This window comes from Monodelphis domestica, chromosome 1, assembly GCF_027887165.1.
Source record: "Monodelphis domestica isolate mMonDom1 chromosome 1, mMonDom1.pri, whole genome shotgun sequence".
Classification (NCBI taxonomy): Eukaryota; Metazoa; Chordata; class Mammalia; order Didelphimorphia; family Didelphidae; genus Monodelphis; species Monodelphis domestica.
This window is the reverse complement of record NC_077227.1, coordinates 83,567,155-83,588,854: the sequence shown is the minus strand read 5'-3', so window position 1 is coordinate 83,588,854 and position 21,700 is coordinate 83,567,155. Positions and strand designations below refer to the sequence as shown.

The following is a 21,700-nucleotide window of genomic DNA, read 5'->3' as shown; positions in this document are numbered from 1 at the left end:
CAAAAATATGCTTGCTTTGTAGACTTTTCCCAGGTTTCATCCAATTAATAAAACACTTTGCTTGGCAAGTTCATAAAGCCTTCCCTGATTAAATAATATAGAAAGGGTTGGAGGCAAGTAATCATTCCCAGGGTTTCTTGTACTTAAGATTCTATAAGACATATCTCTTGTTCAGTTGTTTTTCAGTCGTGTCCAGCTCTTCATGACTTCATTATGGTTTTCTTGGCAAAGATACTAGAGAAGTTTTCCATTTCTGTCTGCAATATCACATATCTAGCTTTTTGCTATGTTCTCTCCTATCCTGCGTAGCTCTTGTATTATTAGCCTCTCAGAATATACATCATAGAAGCACAGAACGTTAGAGCTGGAAGGAATTTCAGAGAAAATCTACTCTACCCCTCTCATTTGACAGATGAAGAAAGTGAGACTCCGGCAAAGTGCCCAAGCCTCCCAATCCACTCTTCTTTCCACCTCACAATTTAGTCTGTCAATGCCTGAGGAAAGATTGGGTCTCTTTCTAATGCTCCCTCTGGCAACAAATGATACAAAATGGCCAAAGGTAATTAATAATCAATTACTTGGATGGGAAACAACTCTTTAAAGAAAAATAATCTCAGTTACAATTTCCAGAGGTTCATAGGTAAAAACCTTTCAGAAGCAAAGATGCTTTCAAATGGAATATTTTAAGGATGTGTGGACAGGTGCTCCAGATCCCATCAGTGGATGAAGACTTGCCAAACATCCAGGGTACATGTGACCTATGAGCTGGTGCCATCATCTTCCATGGAGAAGATGCAAATTCCACATAATCTACTTGCATTTTGCAAGCCGTTAAGAAAAGCAGAGATGAAAATCATTCTGCTTCACAATTTGACTTGATTAGTTTATATAATCTCATGAGAGGAAAAAGTCTTGGAATTATTGCTTAAAACATCTGATTTCTACTCAAGCTATTCTGGAAAAGAAAAAAAAAATCACTCTGAGAGCTGCACTTCCTTCAAATATTCTCAAAACCAGTTTAAAGGACAGTTTTAAGGAGATAGTAAAATCAGTGTTCCCATATCTTGTGTGCAACAAAAGTGATTTATTTGGTGGTCCTTCTGTTCTCCTCCCTCATCTTGAGTAGTTTATTAGAAAGTACATCAGTCTGGGGACCACAAAACCTGGGATATATAACAAAATACTACATGCTTCACAGCCTCGGCTAAGTCACTTCATCTTTGCTTCAGTTTCTTTTTCCTTACTACCAGGAGATTGGACTTTGAATTAGGTCTCAAGTGGATAACATGGTTTACAAAGTCCTTTCCTTACAACAAACCGGACAGGTAGGAAGTATACCTTAAAAAATCTTTTTTTTAGCTACACCTAGGATTTATTCAATGTAGGGAACTCCTGGGAAGAAACTTCTTCCATTAATAGGTAGTTATCCCTACTCTCCAACTTAGTTTTAGAGAACTGCCCGAGACACTGAAATTAAATGTTTTAAATATCTCAGATAATTCAGGGGGTGGTATCTAAGGTGTGTTCTAGCTCCAACAGTCTAAATTCTATGTATTAAGACATTTTGTGGAGAGAAAACTGATTTTATTACTGTAAGGAATTTATAGTGAGGGAATCTCCTCCCCCCATCCCCCACCTTTTTTTTTTTTAACCAATAAATATCTGTAAGCTAACCTATGTTTTATATGCAGGGGCAATAAGAAGTTAGGTGGCCAAAGTCACACCATCTTCCGGTTAAGGTTGGCTCACCATTCAGTACACCATTCAACCTCTCTTACACTACTATGTGGTTGGTTAGTTTAATTATTTAAGCGTATACAGTAAAGGTGGTTTGAGTCCAATGTTAGCTTTCTTCTTCTCTGTGGCTACCACAAACAACTGTGGTGCTATATATATAAACACCTGCATTTTCATGGCCCTCTGAGTTGGCATAATGATCTTCCATAGAGGAAATCCAGATGCACAAAAGGAACTAGGTAAGAGTGTGTCTGGATCAGAGAATATGCATTAACTCTATTGGAAAAAACTCAAAGGCACATGGTCCTAAGTGTTATTACATATGAAGGGCATCATCATCATGATGATTATTTTGATGATGATGATTGATTGATCTCCTCCTCCATTTGTTTATATGAATTCTGGATTTACTTACATCTGCACCTGTTATTTCCCCTAATAGAAAAGAAGCTCCTAGAAAGCAGGAACTTCCTAATATCCTCAGCATTTAGCATAACTGTCAATCACACAAAATGTGTGTTGATAAACTGCTGGTTGCCATTTCTGATAAGCAATGAGTGAGGATGACCAAGGATTATAAGCTATGGGCCCAGGAAAACTTGGGAAATAGGAAATGGCATGACACCCCCCCCAATAAAGAAACTGAGGCTCAGTTGAAACTAAAGTTCCATTTGAAGTTGCATGAAGCCAGAGAAAAAAGAGAATCACAGATATAGAGCTGGAAGGAGCCTTGGAAGTCATCTGGCCCATCTTCCAAATTTTATAGATGAGGAAACTGAGGCCTAGTGAGTCAAAATGACTTGTTTAAACTCACATAAACAGTAAGTGGCAGAGTTAAGGTTTGAACTCACATTCTGACTCCAAATCTTGCCCACTTTCCATTGAACTACACTGCCTCTGGCTATATCAAGGCTCACTGGTATATCTAGGAAATTTAAGAAGGAGTGTGTGAGAAGAATTGGAACCTTGGCCCATGCTAGACCTTCTGACATGCCCACAATATGTGTGCCATGGGGCACTTCCTGAAGGTGAGATAGCATCAATGACTATAAAGCCCCACAGACAACATCCCAACTTGTTTATTTCTTGATATTGATCAACCTTGCAAATACTAAAATAATTCACCCACTCACAATTTATTTTAAACTGCTTCTTCTTTCCCATGGATGATACTCACCTAGAAAATAGAGGAAAACGGCTTTATTTTTCATGAGGTATAAACTGTTCCTCTTTGAGCAAGCAAGAAACAATTGACTGTAAAGCTGATGTTGAGAGAATACTGAGACTTAATATTTCAACCATGGCAGAAGGACATGAAAGCCTCTGGGCACCTTTGAACATGACCCCAAAAGATGTACGACTTGCTGTGAGGTTCATAAGACCTTCTGTGTCAAGGTTCTGTCATGCTTTCAGTATGTCAGCTTGGTGCCTTTGCCATAGGTCACCGCTTAGATGATATGCTTTGAGCATATAAAGATTCACAAAGGACAAGAGGTGCTATACAAATCGGTAAGAACTCCAACTTCATAGAAAAGAACTGTCTTGTTCAGATTTTACTATTTCTCTCTATCCTAATTTTCCACGTCTAGAATTAAGGTGAGGCTAGAAATTGCTCACAACAAGTAAAATTGTCCCTATACTGTTTCTCTGGTAGTATCTTGTTCCACCATACCTTGCCTAAACTTAATTCTTCCTCCACTCCATTCCTCTAGTCATGGTATATTTTATTACCAAGAGCTCAAATGCTCAAGTTGGATCTTGGCCATCAATTCCAATGCTTGTAGACTTTGTCCCTACTCCTTCTTTCCCTGAATTTAATTATATCTTAATTCACCTGGTTAAATGACAGTCCAAGGGTAATTTTGCCTTGGGAAACTTGAGAGCAAAGTCACACTGGAACTGAAGTCAGGCTGGCCCAATACACAAGAGGTAAGGAAAATTCCCACAGTTTTTGGCACTGGGTAGTATTGTGAACAAGAACAGTCTACTGCTGTTTGTTTTTTTCCTGTCCTGGAAAAATGAACATTGACTAAATTCTGTCTGGATTCTATTCCTGTTACTCTTCTGAAATTGCATGCTCAGAGGTCAAGAATTTCCTCATCATCAGATCCAATGGCTGTGTCTTTATCTAGCCTTCATCCCCTTTGATATCTCTGTGGTAATGGCCATTACTAACCACAGTCCCTCAGAAACCCTCCCTTCCCTTGGCCTGTATAGCATAACAATAGCATTCATTATAGAGCATTTTAAGGTTTACAAGGCTCTTTGCATATAACTCATTTGATCTTCACAAAACCTCATGAGTCAGATGATATTATCCCCATTTTATGGGTTAAGAAACTAAGGTTCAGATGGGTCAAATAACTGGCTCAGAATTATATATATATATATATATATATATATATATATATAGTAAATGTCTGAAAGATGCCTCAAGCTCAGATCTTCCTGACAAGAGGTGGTGCTGCCTCTGGTTTTCCTCTCACATGTCTCCTTTATAGGCTTCCTTCCACCCCTTCACTGTTGGAATTCCTCAAAATTGAGGCTTTGGTCTTTGCTCTCTCCCTCAAAAGCTTATCCAAACCTGTATTTTAACACCACCTCTATGCAAACAACTTCAAGTTAGCATCTCTTGGACAAAACTTGCTTTTTGTCCAAAGGCTCACTAGCTCTATCTAGACTAAGCCCTAAAGCTGTTCTCATTCTTCCAGTGAATGAGAATTGATTCCTCCAATTTTTCCTGACATTTAGTTAATTGCCAAGACCAATGGATTCTCCCTCTATGTTTCTGCCACATATCCCTTATTTTTCATTCTTGTTGCCCCTACTTTGATTATTGCCCATATAACCTCATATCTGGGTTATTTTGAGGATCTTTAGATTAGCTTTTACAGTCTCTAGTCTCTTCTCCATCTTAAAAACTCTATTAGATGATTTTTCCAAAATACTACTTTCTTCAATATGTCAATTAGTACCTTTCTCAAAAAGCTTAAAAAAATCAGAGAATCAAAGATTCAGAGAAGGTAGGAAGTTCAGAAGTCTTCTAGTTGTTCTTCTTCAATTTCTATATTAGGCAAAAAGTTCAGAAATATTAAGTAACTTGTCTGAATCCAAAGAGACAGAAATTTTAAAACAAGGCAGGATCCTAAGCCAGGCCCTCTGACTACAAATAACATTCCTTCTACTATTTCTGTTAAGAGCACATCACTTATCTAGTCACCACATGTGCAACCTCAGAATCATTCTAACTCTCTGGACTCCTTTCTATCAGTGGAAACAACATGTACATATATCAGCCCACACAGAATACAAAATAAATACAAGGTAGGTGGGGGGGGGGCACCAATGACTGAAGTTGTTGTTGGGTGATAGAACACCCAAGGCAGTTGGGGAATTAAGAAAACTTTATGCAGAAGGAAGAGATTCAATGAGGCTAAACTAAAGAGGAGAATGTATTCTAAACATGGGGGAGAGCTATAGCAAAAAGCATGGAGACAGGAAAGAATGCTATGCATGAGACACAACTCAAACCTACCTTCTTTCCCACTATTCCCTAATAGAACTCCTTGATTCCATACAGGCTTATCCATGTCATTGTTCCCCTTAAACAAACATGCTTCAAATGAAGTCAACCTTAGTATGTGTCCTATAAAATGGACCTCCTCCTATCTTCCTTTTTACTTATCATATTCTTCCCAAACTTTAAAAGTGGGGTGGAGTCCACCTCTTCCATGAACCTTCCTTAAATCATTCCAGCCTAGTGTCATGTTTCTTCTTTTAAGATCTTGGGGAACTTACTCTTTGTACTATCCGTTTGGCAATTCTCATATACTATCTCACAGCATTAGCTAACTTTCACTCCTGGGTCTTATCTTTTCAATGATAATAACTGGCAATCTGTAATTACTTCTCCCTCTATTGCCTGATGCCCCCTGTACAAGTGATCATTCAATAATAAACACTGTATAAACTGTGTTCACTATGATGTGACTCTTTGCAATGTCTCATCATCCCTTCTTCCTGGTTAAATTCAATAATGATTAAAGAAAATTACAGAATCATAAGAGATTTGGGGTATATTTGAGACACATATAGTCTCCTGGAATATGCCAATATATGCAATTTTACTTTAGTAAAGTCCAGGACTAAATGGCTAAACTTCAATGTTTTGGCAAGACATAGGTTCCATTTTATCATCAAATGATAGGAATATTAATTTAAATTTTTTTCCATGATGGCAGGACCTTAACCATATTTTCTGCCACCTCTTCTTTATCCAGGGGATCGTTTTCCAATTTAAAGACACAAAAGAGGACCATATGACAGGAGATACCTCTCTATTCGCTAAGGTAACAGAGAAAAAAATAATGTAAGCAAAGGAGGAAATGTATAAGCATGAGAGAAAAAGGTCTACCATCTTTTCTTGAGTTTCACTCCTATATCAACTAACCAAGGACTTTTTTTCTCCAGTTACTAATTTACATGACTGTCATTATGTCTGGCACTTTAAGGTATCAATATTCAAAAGGAGTTTATTTTGGGGAGCCAAGATACACATGAGATGGTCAATGAACCCCACAGTACATAGAATTCTAAATTATATAATAGACAATTTAGAGAAAAAGCCAGTATCTAGGAAAGTATCATGTAATAATACAAACATGAATATAAACTGAGTCAAGGAAAGAAACTAAAATTGTCGGGGAAATTTTGTTACAAAGAAAGAAACTTGAGTTATATCTTAAAGAATGGGTAGAATGTGTATTCAGAAAGCATTCTGAATAAAGACAAATTTGCCTGCAATTATATTAATTACTTAATCAACTAACAAATATCTGAGTGCCTGACCATTTATTGGGATGGTGAGTTGGTACAATAGATGGAGTGCCAGGCCTCAGGTCGGGAAGACAAGTTCAAATCCAGCCTTATCTTTATTAACTGTGTGACCCTGGGCAAGTCACTTAACCTTATTTTTTCTCAGTTTTCTCATTTGTAAAAATAATCTGGAAAAGGAAATGACAAGCCATTCCAGGGGTTACAAAGGGTTGAACGTGATTGAAAATGACTAAACCACAACAATGTATTGGAATACACAAGGAAGATCAGATACAACTGAATCTTAACAGTTATTCAAAATGACAACACTAATGACACATTTTCAAAGCATTACATTTTTAATCATCACTGAAAAAAGACCCATGAACTCATTTTTGAAAAGATTAAATTCCATATAATCTCTTTCATTGTCCTTATTCATTAAACTTTAAAAAATAATAGCTACATTCGTATCAAACAAGACAGCTAACATTTAAAAGTGTTTTAACATTTGCAAAGTACCTTAACTATATTCAGCAGCAGTGGTACAGGAGAAAGTGATGGCTGACCTGTGAATCAAAGGACCTGGGTTCAAATATTATCTATGACACTTTCTACTTATAAGAACTTGGATAATTTAAGTCCAAGGTGGATTCTCTGGATTTCCATTTCCTCATCTATAAAATGAAAGACTTTCACCAAATGGCCTCTCCAGTCCCTTCCAGCTCTAAAACTTCAATCTTTACAGTGTTCCCAGAAGATGATTCTATTTTACAAAGGTAGAAACTGAAGAACAATAATATAGAGTTATTTTCTCAAGGTCACAAAGCTTAGGAGACTCAGAGGTAAGAAATATGAAATTGATTTTTAAAATGTATTCAACCCATCAATATGGCACTTTTGTTTCTTTAGAACTTTCAGTGATTTAATTCCAAATGTCCTTCCATTTTTTTCAGACTATGGAGAAAATAATCTCTGCCCTGAACAAAAATTCTTCCTTCCTTTTTGGCTATATTCACATTACCCATTTTTAAACACACAAACCATTATTTCTGGTCTTCAAAAAAGCCTATCACAAATAGAACCATAAACCCTTCAGCAACCCTCCTGTTGGAAAGTTGCCTAGTTAATGCTACCTCAAGATTAAAAGACTAGATCGTAGTTTATTCAAATATTTTAAGAAGGCCAAAATATGCTAACTCTATAATCAGACTTTTAGAACTGAAAGAAGCCATCTAATCCAATCCATCCCCCAAAAGCAGCTCTCTCTCTGGTTATTTACCAGCTACATTAGCTCAGCCAAACCTGTAAAAAGAGGTCATTGGACTAGGTTACCTTCAAGGTTGCCTCTAGATCTAAGATCACACGCCCTATTTTTTCATGAACCTGAAATGTACTAAGAAAAACATTGGATCTTTTTCAACTCTGCCTAAAGAAAAGTACACCCACAGAAGAATCACTGATCACTAAAACGCCAGAAACGAGTTATAAATAAGATTGAATTGTTCAAGATGAACTAATTAGACACATTCAATATTCTATTCAAACGTTTATTGTCTTTATTCTGGGGACTGAGTGAGGTACCAGGGATACAGAAACGAAAAAGAAGCACTCATGACCCCAAAGGAGTTTATGTGGTCCTGTACAATTGCAATTTATATGTACACATAATACAAAGTGAAAATGAAAAGGATACAATGTAATTTCAAGAGGGAACAAGTTCTAGCAATTGGAAAGGAGGTTGAAATTCAGAAAGGCTTGAAGGCAGCATTATAATTGTGCAAAGGTTATAGAGTGCACATTCCAGACAAGGCAAGATGGCTATGCAAAGAGACTGAGGCAGATGACAGAATTTTGCATGCAGTAAATAGCAAAAGGCCAATCTGACAAAAAGTTTGCAAAGGGAAATAAAATGGATTGAGAATGGTAGGTTTCTACCTTTCAGCAAAGTAAGGATTTAAATATGATGGGAGTGACAGTTTTAATAGTTCTTTTCTGGACTTTGCTTACCCTGTACCGTAGGCTATAAAAGATAAGGGGAGGGTAGTTTTTTCTAGTTAAAAGTAGTAATAATAGCTCTCTACTAAAGTCTTCTGAAAGCCACTTCCATGTCATCACAGTAAGATAACTACATTTCCTCTTATTTCCACCAAAGAAGATCATTCTCAAGGTCCTTCTTACTACATAGGCAAGAGATTGGCTTAACCTTTGCTGAATAACACAGCTAGTTTTTTGTTTGACTTTTAGATTGGGAAATTCTACAGAAGTAGGTTAAAAATTGATGGCAGTTAGTAAATTATTTAGAGTTCCAGAATAAGGGGGTCACAGTGAGAAGAAAAGTTGCTATTAGACTTGCAATTAGGTCAATAAGATGCTGCCTTTATTTCCTTTCCTTGGTTAAGCCACAAAATTTGGGGCAAACATTATTTTGTTTTTGTATTGCATTTTATATTACTGGAGCAAAAATCAATTAAGTACACATAAGATGCAGAAAAACCTGCAGAAATTTGAAGTGACTGTGTCTAAAGCTTGTTTTCTCATCTTGTTTTCTTTGCCAATGAGCTGACAATACATAGCACCTTCCCCTCCCAAGTTTTTTCAGGATGATCCACTAAATGATGTCACTTTTAGCAACAAACATTTGGTAAGAAGTATACAACTAGATGATGCTCCCAGCATTAGCCAAATCAAGCTCCATTGGCTTAATGCAAACTATTATTCCCAACAAAACATTTCACCCTCTAAAGAAATAAACCAAATTTAACTTCACATCCAAATTGGCAAAAGTAAATTAAAAAAAAGTTACAACTAATTCACTATTGGTGAAGTTATGAATTAGTCACACTGTTTGGAAATATATAAGAAGTCATTACACTATTCATACTCTTTTTACCCAGTGATTTCATTACTAGACATACAACACAAAGAGGTCACTAACACAAAAAACTTCCTCTATGCAATAGAATATTTATAGTGGCAAAAAAAGAGAAAGAAACAGAATGGATGTTTATTGAAATCAACTCAAAAGCTCTTGGTCCAAGAATATAAATCAGGTATTATCTTGTCATAAGAAATAATGAACATAAGAAATTTATATGGTATGATACAGTGAATAAAGCGGAACCAAAGACACAACACACACAAAACAAAAAAGTAAGCAATGATATGAAGAAGCAGAACTCTGACTAATTGTAATGAACACTTTTGGTCTTAGAGAATAAGCAAGATTTCTTCCTCTCGGTAGAGAGGACGTTACTTTGGATGTGGAATGAAGTAAATACTATTCCTGGTTGTATTAGTTGGTTTCTTAAATGTTTTCCTCTAACATAAGGGTCCAATGTGGGAGAGAATGGAGAAAGTTAAGAAGAAAAGGCAACATGAATACAAAAGGCAACACACACACACACACACACACACACAGAGGGAAAAAAATTAAACTTGGAAAAAAGTTTGATTTTAAGAGTTGGGCATGAGTTTTTACTTTGATAAACTGACCCAATGGGATTAACTCATCTCAAATTACCATCTTCATCACCACCCCTTGGCCGAGTGTTTCCTCATTTTGAGGTTAATGCTAGTTACAATCACATTAAGTTTCCTTGTTTTCTCCCCAAGATCAACTTCAGGGTCATTCTCAGATTTTAGGCTAGAAGATGAATTTAGCCTTTGATTTGGAATGGTTACAATGATCAATAGATATTCAGCATTCCCTCCCCACATTCATTCCAAAAGTAAGAAATCAACAAGAGCTAAAGGCTGGTTCCAAATGGTATTCCACTTCCCTGTGGATGAGACTATGAAATTGCTAGGGTGGTCTTGGAGAAAGGGGTTTTCTATCTTCTTTCTCTCTATATATGTGAACAACCATATTATGATGGACTAAAAAAAAATCCCAGCCACTTCAAGAGTTAAAAGGCTGCCTTTTATTGAAATGTCACACTAGTTCTAAAAACAGGTTGTATAGGCATTGTAAGCTTATTACCTTTAGGTGGAAAATATGACTTGCTTTCAGCTTTGTGAGGCCAGTCCACCACAAGAGGTCCAAACCTACGAAAGCTGGCAGTAATCTCATCTACAAAAACAAATAAGGAGATTCAGGAGGGAGAAGGTACAAATCTTCAAATTGCAAGTAGCAAAATAGAGACCCTTGCTTAAGAAAAACACTCCTAAGGGTATTTCTCTAACACTATTTAACAAGAAGAGCTGAAGGTTGTCTATAAAATTGCACAATCGGTATTTTCTTAACTCAATTAAAAGTATGAAAACTCAGTATCTCATTTTTGCCCTTTAGATTTCCCTTATTGTATACAAGGCTAGAAACAGTTCTGATACTAAGGAATTTTGTCTGAAGAAAAACAAACTCAAAAAATAAGAGTATTAAACATTTTTTATTTTTCGAAAAGAGCAAAAGTGCATAGATGAAAATGTGCTGTTGCTAAGTCTTTCTGAATGGCTACCTAGAATCCACATTCTAGTTCTACAAGTTTGTGTTTTATTTTTTTCTGTTGTGTCTTTTGCCAGCAGACAATGTGTTTCCCTAACGGGTACATGAATAATGGTGTTAAGATAAGCAAATAAAGTGGTTACAACTGGTGTTTATATAGGTTCACCCTCAGGTAAAATATATTTATTTAAATCCTGAAAAATTTGATAAATCCTTTTTTTGACTCATGGCAGGAGATTATTATAACTTGGTAACATGGCTTTATGCAGGTTTGAAATGAACATCTCTTTCAGCAACAAATGAATATCCTATTTAGAGGAGGGAAAACAAACAAGCCAACACAATGGGGAGAACTAAAATTAATTTTTAAACTAGGAAGAGGACTTTATAATTAGATGCTCCAGTTCTACACAGCTCTCTTAAGTTCAAAGAACATTATTAGCATTGTAAGATCACCTTCTAGTCCAATTCCTACCCATAAGTGAATCCCCATTAATATCCTCAAGGAGTAGTCATGCATTCTCTGCCTAAACATGTAGAATGTTGAGCAGTGATGAGGAGCTCATGACTAACAAAGCAGCCAAGTTAGTGTTACTGTTTCAAGCTAATTTGCTTTCTTCCTTACTACTATCAAAAAATAAACTTCTATTTTCTAGAAATAATTAAGAACTAAGTTGGAGCTACCAACAAGGGTTCATTCCTAAGATTTTCTTAAGTAAGGCTGTGACCTACTACAACCGACCTTGACACCTACTGTTTTGTTTAAGTCAATTCTGATATCTTCACCCACTTTTCTGTTTTTATAACCCTGAATTTTAGGCAAGAGTGAAAGTTGTCACTTAGGACCATTACTAACCTAAACATCTGCGGGAACATATTCCTTCAGGATAAAGATTTTTCGTTTCAACCAACTAGTTATCCTAATAATTGTTTTTGCCCGATGTTTACATGCATATGATTGGGGTCAGACCTTTGTTTTCTTTAGTATAGGGAACTCCCAGAGGAGGAAACTCTTCTACCACTGTAAGTCAGTACCTATTTAGTTTTAGTTGCTTAGGATGCTGAGAGGTCAAATGATTTGCACAAGGTTACATAGCCCTAATGTGTCAAGAGATGGGACTTGAACAAAGGTCTTCTTGATTCTTCCTCATGTTTACATATATGTGTATAATTTATATACAGATATAAACATGTTTACATAATGTTAAACATGTCTAAGATAATAACTGAATTTTTAGTTAACGCCTTGGAAATCATTAGCATGCTCAAAGTTATAACTGAAATTTAAAAAATCTCTAAATGATGAAAGAAACCTTCTTTGACTCGAAAGGAAGTCTATACCAAGGACTTTTGCCTTTTGAGTCCCTATAAAGGAGGACTATATGAGAAGAATATACACATGGACCCTCCGGCTTACATATGACGTATTCCTACTCTCATCATAAATAAGACCTTTTTAACCTTTCCCAAAAATGATATCCTAAGGTGACTGTGGAACAGGCCATTAGCTACAATAAGCATAGTCTGTTCTTTAAATCAATCAACAAGCATTTATAATCACCTGTGTACTAGGCACTTTGCTAGGTACTGGGAATACAAATACAAAGAATGAGATAATTCCTATTCTCAAAGAGCTAGCATTAAATAGAAGAAACACTTCTTTCTTAAGCATGTTAATTAAAACGCACACACACACAGTACCTTCATCGATGTCAGGAGGGAGGCCTCCAACAAACACCTTTCTAGAATAACGTTCCACTCTTTCACCATTCTGACAGCGAGTTGGAGAGCTCAAGCCTGATGATAAGGACTGGTCACCATGACTGTCCTCTAGAAAGGCATCTTCAAAGGGAAAGAGAGAAGACCGACCTGAAACAAATTGGGGAGTTTCTACAGTTAAATATTTTCCTGGAAGGTAAGTGTTTAATTAGGAGCCCAAATATAGACAAATATTTCTTGGTTTTGATTTCTTCACAGTAAGTAATATACAGGGCCTTTGTACCATCAACCATTCAGTGCCCAGAAGCTTCCCTAGTCTTTATTTATTTACATAAATGCAGAGATGGTTATATCCTTAAGGGCAGAGGAAAAATCCAAACTTTCACCTGATAGCATGTCTATATTTACTCACCTTTCACACAAAACCCTCCTCTCTCTCATCCCCAATTCAACTAATTTCAAGAAAGTCTTTTTTCTCCAGATATTTTCCCACACTTGAAGGACAAGTCCTAAATCTTTTATGGTTTGTTTCATTAAATTCAATGTGCTAAAACCAAATGGAGGAGGGTTTACTTGCTGTCCAGACCTCTTCAATCTCCTTATCAAGCTTTTTGGAGACTTGGTTCTTAGGGAAGCTACTACTGCTACCTGATACTCTGGATACTGAGAGCTAGGACAAACTAAGCTTTGACTCAACTATCCTATCCCCCCAGAAGGGGCAGATAAGAGCAGTATTAAGAAACTAAAGGAGCTCTCCCCCCAGTCCCACTTGAGGGTTATTAAGTGCCTGCAAAGAAGATGTGAAGTATGGGAATTACTAATGGGGGAAAGAGAAAAACAATATTTTTGAAGAAGGCTGTTAACATTTTAAAACTGTGAAATGCACACCTTGCCACATTTTTTTTGTGGTTGCATCCTAAAATAACAAGGTACATGAACACTTACACTTTATGTAATTATAACTTGTTTGGTAGTCCCTTAGTCACATAGTGAATGTCTCAATTATGTGGCATTGTTGGGGGTATCTATCAGATTCCAGTAAATTATTTACCAGATGAAAAGGGAGAGACAAGAACCCACCTTCCATTTTTAGTTTTGTCATTTTTGATAAGCCTTTCTAAAATGTCTTTTATACTCAATTGTCTTTTTTTTTTTAACTTTTACTTTCTGTCTTAGCATTGATACTAAGTATTGGTTCCTAAGCAGAAAAGTGGTAAGGACTAGGCAATTTGGGGTAAGTGACTTTCCAAGGATCACACAACCAGGAAGTATCTGGGATCACATTTGAACCCAAGACCTCCTGTCTCCAGGTCTGGCTCTCTAACAATGAACTACCTAACTACCCCTAGACTGCCTCTTTAAGCAGAGTACACTGAGCTAAACTTTTCATTCATTGCATCACTGTGTGACCAACCATTCTTAAATTCAATACACTTCAGCAACTCCCCTCCTCTTAATGCTAGGCTGCCAATAAATTCCTAGAGAGTCTGCCAGATGTAGTTGGCTCCTTTAAAATGACTAGGGTCAAAAAAACAGATAATTACTTTGAGAACTACAAAAGTTATTAATACTCTACCCACAAGCATAACAGTATGACAATACGAGAATTTAGAACACTCATTCCCCTCATGCTTTCTTTCAGCTTTCTTTCCTTTATTAACAAGAAGTTTCATGCTATATTCCTAAGGGTTGAAGGTACCAGAAATATGATCCCTAGATAAGTGGGGTATAATGGTAATCACTATCCTAAGGCAATTACATATACTCAAAATTCTAGCACAGTAACAGGTAGACCTGAAGACCAGTTCTTGGATGCAACAACTGTAGCTTTTCAAGGTCTATGATTCTTTTTTATTAGTCTGTAAGTAAGCATTTATTAAGTACCTGTTCGATGCCAGGCATTGTGCTAAATGTTGTGTGATTTGTCTAACCAAATTTGATTACTTTATCATAATTAACTCTATAAGGTACATAGGAGCTAATGTGTCCTAGTTAATGATGACTACACATTTTACATAATTATGTATCACTATCTAAATACATATTTTCCAAATCAGGTATTTTCAATTCTTTAATTAGAGCAGCTTCCTTCAAAAGCTTTCCTCTTAATTTGGTTATAACATGAGAATACCATCAGTAATCAATAAATAAATGTTTATTAAGCACCCATTGTGACAGCCACCATGCTAATGATCATGAAAACAACATACACAGTATTATAGGTCTGCCACTATAAAATCTTGAATTTATCCAAAATGTCAACTCTTATGCCCTCTGGTAGCATGGAGATGAGTCTAGGCTTTGAAGGCAATGCTAGTGAAAAATAAGTCCTGGCAGGTCCCAGTAAGCTGGAAAGATTTAAAGTTCAAGCCTGGTGACAGACTATGTCTACATTTCAAGGTCCAGTTTGGCTAGGTATAGGCTGGCTACAAGGTTAAGCATTTTTTCTTTCTTTTTCCTTTTTTTTTTGGACATAAGTCATGAAAACCAGAGAACTTTTACATGTGAACATACTTTTTCTTAAAGGCAAATATATTCTCTTTAGGTTTTTGCAGTATTTTGGTCTTATAGTATATTACTATTTACAAAATCTTAAATTTCCATTGAGTTAAAAGAAATCTATAGTGTTTTAGTAAAGAGAGTGAAGATCTTACTATAAGTTCTAGACCCAAGAAGATGTTAATAAAGTTTCCAAAGCCTCTGCCCTAAAAGTAAGCCAAATATTATAATAGAAATGTAAGTATATGTATCCATGTACTGTGTGTGTATTCCTGAATTATGCACACACATGTTGTTTTACCAATTCTGATATTTTCTTTATCTCTTATCTCTCTTCCTCCCCCCCCCCCCCCCCCGAGAGATTATATATTCTAAAAAAGTCACAACATGGTGCTTTCCCCTTTGATCTAGCCTACCTAAATTAAATTAGTCCCAGACAATGGTCCTACATTGTAATGATAAATAGTTGTGAGTCATGTTTACCTATGGAGAAAGGCATGGAAACCAAATTTTCTTTCTTTATTTTTTAAAAATTTAACAAAATCATTACTGATTTGTATATCTACACACACAACTCTGTTTAATTCTTGGATTATATAGAGACAGTGAACAGGTGGTGGTAAGAAATTCTACTAAATTTTTAAAAATAAGAATTTTTTGCAGAAGAAAAACATATGATTTATTACTTGTTTATATGGGTATATGACTTGTGTTTTGGTTTTAAAAGATTTCTCTCTTTCAAAAATGAATAATATGGAAATAGGTTGAGTGAAGAGGGAAGGAAGAGAACATGAATCATGTAACCATGAAAAAATATTTTAAAAATAAAATTATATTTTAAAAACTAAGAATTTTTCCTAGCCCTAGTTTTTGCAGGAGAGCCATAAAACAAAAAGACAAAAATACCTCAGCAACAAAATTTCTGACTGTGTGTGACTTGTATTTTGAGAAAAAGCTAGAAGGAGGCAGGAGACAGGACACAATGATCATGTAATAGCCTATTTTGAGCATTCCCCCACCCCCACCCCTGGTGAAAACAGGTCAGAGAAGCTCAGAAGAGCTCAGGGAAGAGAGCTCAGCCAAGGCCCTCAGAGGAGTTTTCTCTCCACCACCTTGTAAAACCTTTTCTGCACACCCTGCACTAGGATTCTGGCAAAGGGACAACTACTCAATGAAGAACCAACTGGGAGGTAAGTTACTTAAGATGTGCAAATTCACAATGATTTCCAAACCAATGGATAAAGGCCTTTCAACTCACATTACTTCTCCAAAATTACACAAATTGCAATCAAAGAAAGCTAAAAGGAACCTTAGAGATTATTAATAAATATTTAATGTAGATCCTTATAAACCTTATATATGAATATTCTTAAGAAGACTGAACAGATAGCTCCTTTTAGTTCTAACATCCTATCATTCTCTGAAATTTCAATTTCCATATTATAAAATTTAAAAGTACAGAATATACTCCTGGACACCTACTTAACCTATTAGTTCTATTTCTTCACTTAAGTGGGCTATGCTTTTAAGATCTTTTTTCAATATGTAATCAAATTTTTTGATTCAGTAAGTGGATATACAATGAATTTAGAAATAAATCAATTAGGAAGAGTAATGAATTAAAAGGATTACTAAGCACTGCAAAGCAATAGTCAACACAGTCACTGAAACTGTCTTTTCCATTACATCCTTCTTTACTGATTGTGGAGGGGAAGCTGTATTCAAAGTTGGTGGGCAAATCTGGGCTTGCTCAGCTATGTAGACCTTTACCTTGTCCTCCCACACCAAACCCCTTCATCATTTTCAAGGCAGCTTGTGATCACTTCTTGTCCAGTCCTTCTTCTTTGGCTCTTCTCTTTCAGGGTAGCGAGAGGCACTAAGCTTCATCTTTCACACTCATTTGTGTTTTAAGATCCACCAACTGCTTTATTCAAATTGATCCTAGAAGAAAATTTATTATTCTCCCTTTCCTAAAAAGAAGTCTGAGACTGAGAAAGATGATGCCCCTTACACAGGGTCCTCTAGAAAATAAATAGCACTGCTGGTATTCAAAAGCTCGGTCTCAATGGAGTCTGAAGCCAATGCTTTTTTTTTTTTATTAAATCATGTTTCCTTTCCCAAAAACAAGGTAAAGTACAGGGAACAGTACCATCATTGGGAGTTTGTAGAGAAGAAGTTTCAGAAGCATTGTGCCACATGTACCCAAATACCTCAAAAGACCCCTTTTCATTTGACAGCCCCCCTTAGATTATGCTGGTTTCTGTGGTGAAAAAAAAATCATCCTTTGGCATATAAAAGTCCCATCCTAGTAGCTAATTTTCTGGTAGGGTGATAAGTCTCTCTAAATGTGCATTGCCAAGCCCATACTTGATAGGCAAGACAAGCCAGAGCTTCTGCTCCTCCAGTAGAGCCTTCAAAAACTCAAGGTCACCTTCATACCACTCTGAGGCATCAAAGTAGGGTTTTGGTGGAGGGTATCACGTGCATAGATTATCAGAGTTGTATCCAGCGGAGGCAGACTAGAGTTTTTCCCCAGGCCAACAATAATTGGGGGATGGTGCTGGTTAAAGATACGCGCTCCTGTCTGCCAGCGCTTGTTCTTCTAGCATACTGACCCTACGTTTTGGTCCCACGGGATTCTGTCATTTTCCTCCTCCTCTTAGCTCCTAGAGGAAATTTAGTTGAGTGGGATGGTATAAAAGAAAGTGCATAATACTAAAGCTAGCGTGTATATTTCATTTGTATGAGACGTTGGTACATTGGCCTCCTGTTAGCTGGCAATGATATATAGTCCTGTTAATGCCAATAGTCTTCCCCCAAACCCTGCAATATTTGTGAAACTAGCATTCAGTTTGGACTCCTGTGGTATTAATTTCTGCTGGAGAATAGACCCAGCTGATGTTTGATTAGTAAATTTTCTATCTTTCTTTTAAATAAACCCTTTGTCTTAGATTCTGTCTTGGTATTGGTTCTAAGGCAGAACTCTGCAAAGGGCTGGGCAATTGGGGTTAAGTGACTTGCCCACAGTCATACAAGTAGGAAGTATATGGGACCAAATTTGAACCCAGGACCTTCCATCTCCAGACCTGGCTCTATTTACCGAGCAACCTAGATGCCCCACTGATTAGTAGATTTATGACTACCACACCATGATATTCCACTAAATTTGCCTTGATACAAGAATTTCTCTAGTTCTGGTTCTGCAATGTACTTTAAAGACTCATCTAGGAGAGAACTAAAATTCCTGTAAGGTGTAGTCAGTACAGACTCCATTTTCTGTCTTATTCTCTCTTCTTTCTCACTTAGCCCAGAAAACCACCTTTCTTAACAGAATAGCCTTAACCTCCCCAAACAGCTGAACGTAAGGCTTCTTTAAGACTACTCTTCCATTTCTTTTCCATCTTCTCCAGCTAATGCATGATGGGGACGTGACCAGCCACATATTCCCAATCCTTGGTATGCCACAGCCATTTGCTTCTTCTTGTCCACCGATTTCCTTCTTGCATTTGGTTTTGTTTATTCCTTTCTACTACAATGAGGTCATGTATTTAAGGAGCAGCACAGGCAAATTTGAGTATAAAAATCAGTCACGAAAAATGAGTAGCATATATGTGGGATGAGTTCAAGGTCAATTTACACTGAAGGGATGGGTCAAAACCTTCAGTTTCTCAATCTTCTACCTTAATATAGAATTATAATATATAATAATAAGGTGTAATATATAAGTAAATCATCTCTCCAGCTCACTTGCACTTGGTTCATGTACCTTCTGACTTACCTGCCAATGAGTTCAACAATGAACTCCCTCTTTTGCTCTGCAGTTGGTCACCAGAATCATTCATTTCCAAACTGAAGAATATCACCTCATCTTCCAACATTTACCTCTCCCGAACATTTGTCTTCACCTTCAGTTCAGTACCTCCTTCCCCTATCCCCCAGAATATGCACTCTTCTGTTCCTTTTAAGTTGTTTCTAAGACAACTTTGACAATAAAGTTTGGTCAAATTAAACTAAGTGTATAAATCCAGTCAGTTAAAGATGAACTATACCCCATGTCAAATTTTTCCACTGCTAGAGGACAGCATCCCTGCTCCTTGGGAATAAAGCATTAATCTTTTCTAACTCTGGCTATGAAACAAATGATTTAGTGCTATAAAAGCTTTTGAAACCACAAAATCTAACACTTGAAGTTTTTCAATTCATGCAACTGAAGTCCATAGAGGGGAATAAGACTTTAGTTTCTACTCCAGGGGTTCCTGGGATAATGAACCACTCTGCCTTTAGCTATCTAGTAAATGCCCATTGGATCCCTTCTCAAAATTATGTTTTTAGGAGTCAGCTGGGTAGCTCAGTGGATTGAGAGTAAGGCCTAGAGACAAGAGGTCCTAGGTTCAAATCTGACCTCAGACACTACCCAGTTGTGTGACCCTGGGCAAGTCACTTGACCCTCATTGCCTAGCCCTTACCACTCTTCTGCCTTGGAGCCAATACACAGTATTGACTCCAAGATAGAAGGTAAGGGCTTAAAAAAAAAAGAATTATAAAGGAAAAAATTATATCAAAATATGGATAGCAAAATACTTCTAAAAATCAAATTCACAGATCCCATGTTAAGAATCTCTGCTCTAAGTAGGCCTTAGAGAAAAATATTAAGCTGAGTTTGGATAAGATTACAACCTTTGGTAGATTTCTGGCAGAGATAGGAAAGACTCTGCTGTCTTGATCCACAGGTGATGGTGATAGTAGTTTACTTTTAATCAGATAAAAGATTTTAGGATCTTTATCATCATTAAAGCCAATACACTCTTAAGGGCAGTGATAAATTCTACTTCAAATGGAAAAATCTGTATGAAAGTGCAGACCAAGGGCATGTGGATCTTTAGCTAAGGAGTTGATCCATAAACATGTGAAATACCTAGAGGCCAAGCCAATGCATCAACTTTTTGCATCAGAGGCCCCCAGAACTAGCAAGAAGTAAAGTGATTTCTCTGTCCTGTAATATAGAGTTAAATAGAGAAGTTTAAAAATGAATAGGCAGAAAACTTGTTCAGTGATAGTTTTAAAACCTGAGTGAGAGAACTGAAATTATACTTTGATAAAGAATAGTTTTTCAAATAGCAAACAGTATAAAAACAGACTGACCCAGGATATCCTTGACATGAGATCTCTTTTTGAAAGGAAAATATATAGTGTGTATATATTTTTTGGCCAGAACTGTGATTTCACCAGGATTGAACATGCATTAAGCAAAATGTTCTCCCTGCAGACGTGCAATGCCTCTGCAACATACAGGTCTAAGAGAGTTTCCTGGGGGGGCATCAACTTTAAATCATAATTCCAAGCTCACCTACCTACCTTTCATATGTCAGGAAGTAGTACTTAAACCCAAGTCTTCCCACCGCCAAAGGTGGATTCCTACTACATCATGCTATCTCTCATAGGTACATACATTGACAAATTATTAGACAAAATTGTTGTGTTAAATTTAGATGGTGAAATTTGCTCATTTTACCTTAAATGTAATATTTTTTTCTTCCTTTTTAAAAAAATCATCACTACCCTCTCTAAAGTTTTAAAATTATAGCCTACAGTTGAAGTCTGTGGGGGAAGCATAACCTGTATTTTGACCAGCTTAATAAGTCTTCTTAAGCATTTGGATCATAGGATCATAGACTTAAAGCTGAAAAGGACCTCAGAGGCTATCTAGTTCAATCCCCCCCCCTTTTTTTTACAATTAAAATAACTGAGGGTTTATTACTTTGCCCAAGGGTCATACAAATGTTATCAGAGGTGGAATAAGAATCCATTTCTTGTAAGCAGTATGAATTGGAGATTTAGAGTTTCCAAAGAGGATTCTCTTTCTAAAATCCTGCCTTTGTAAGGAAATGCTTTTTTTGGTGGTTTTTTTTTTATAAGTTTGGAATTTTAAAATTAAGTTTTAATAATGCATTTGTATTGTATTCCCTCTAGATCTGAAACTCTTTCTACTATACACATGATGCCTCTATCCTTACTCTGCAGTCAGTTGTTGCAATTTTTTTATTCCCCTGGAGCACATGCTTAAAATCATATTAAAAATTAATGGAAAAGATGATTTCAAATGTGACATGAAGTATCTGTTTTACACCCTACTTGTCAGGAAACACTTTACGTCAGCTGGAACAAATGTGTACTGCCAAGATCTGCTTTCTCTTCCTGTTATATAATCTTCCTTGTTTATGAACCTTTTTCTCCTTCTCCAATGTCAGAACTTCTCCCTGACATTTCTCTTGGAAATTTCTCCTTGAGTGGAGCTCTACCATCAGCTTCTCCATAGGAACCTGGCATTATTATGATAGTTCTCTCTGTCCATTACTTTGACCAGGCTTCCTGCTTTCTGAATGCCTGACACATCAATGCAAGATTCTCACATCTTATACCCTCCCCTCCCACGCTAAGGCAACCCAGACTGTCTCCATTTGTTTATTTAGATAAATCCAACAGCTC

General features: G+C 36.6%; 1 protein-coding gene across 18 annotated transcripts in view; it reads right to left on the bottom strand.

The window, feature by feature from the left end:
* CPEB3 (cytoplasmic polyadenylation element binding protein 3) overlaps window positions 1-21,700 on the bottom strand; it is a 226,383-nt gene that overhangs the window by 66,180 nt on the left and 138,503 nt on the right. For 16 of the 18 annotated variants that reach the window (XM_007478808.3, XM_016422704.2, XM_016422730.2 and 13 more), the window contains 2 exons: window positions 12,698-12,865; window positions 10,535-10,624 (listed from right to left, as the gene is read on the bottom strand). In XM_007478808.3, the coding sequence (XP_007478870.1) occupies window positions 10,535-10,624; window positions 12,698-12,865 (258 nt within the window). The remainder of the gene's footprint in view (window positions 1-10,534; window positions 10,625-12,697; window positions 12,866-21,700) is intronic. The other 2 variants (XM_056802530.1, XM_056802549.1) reach the window with 1 other exon arrangement.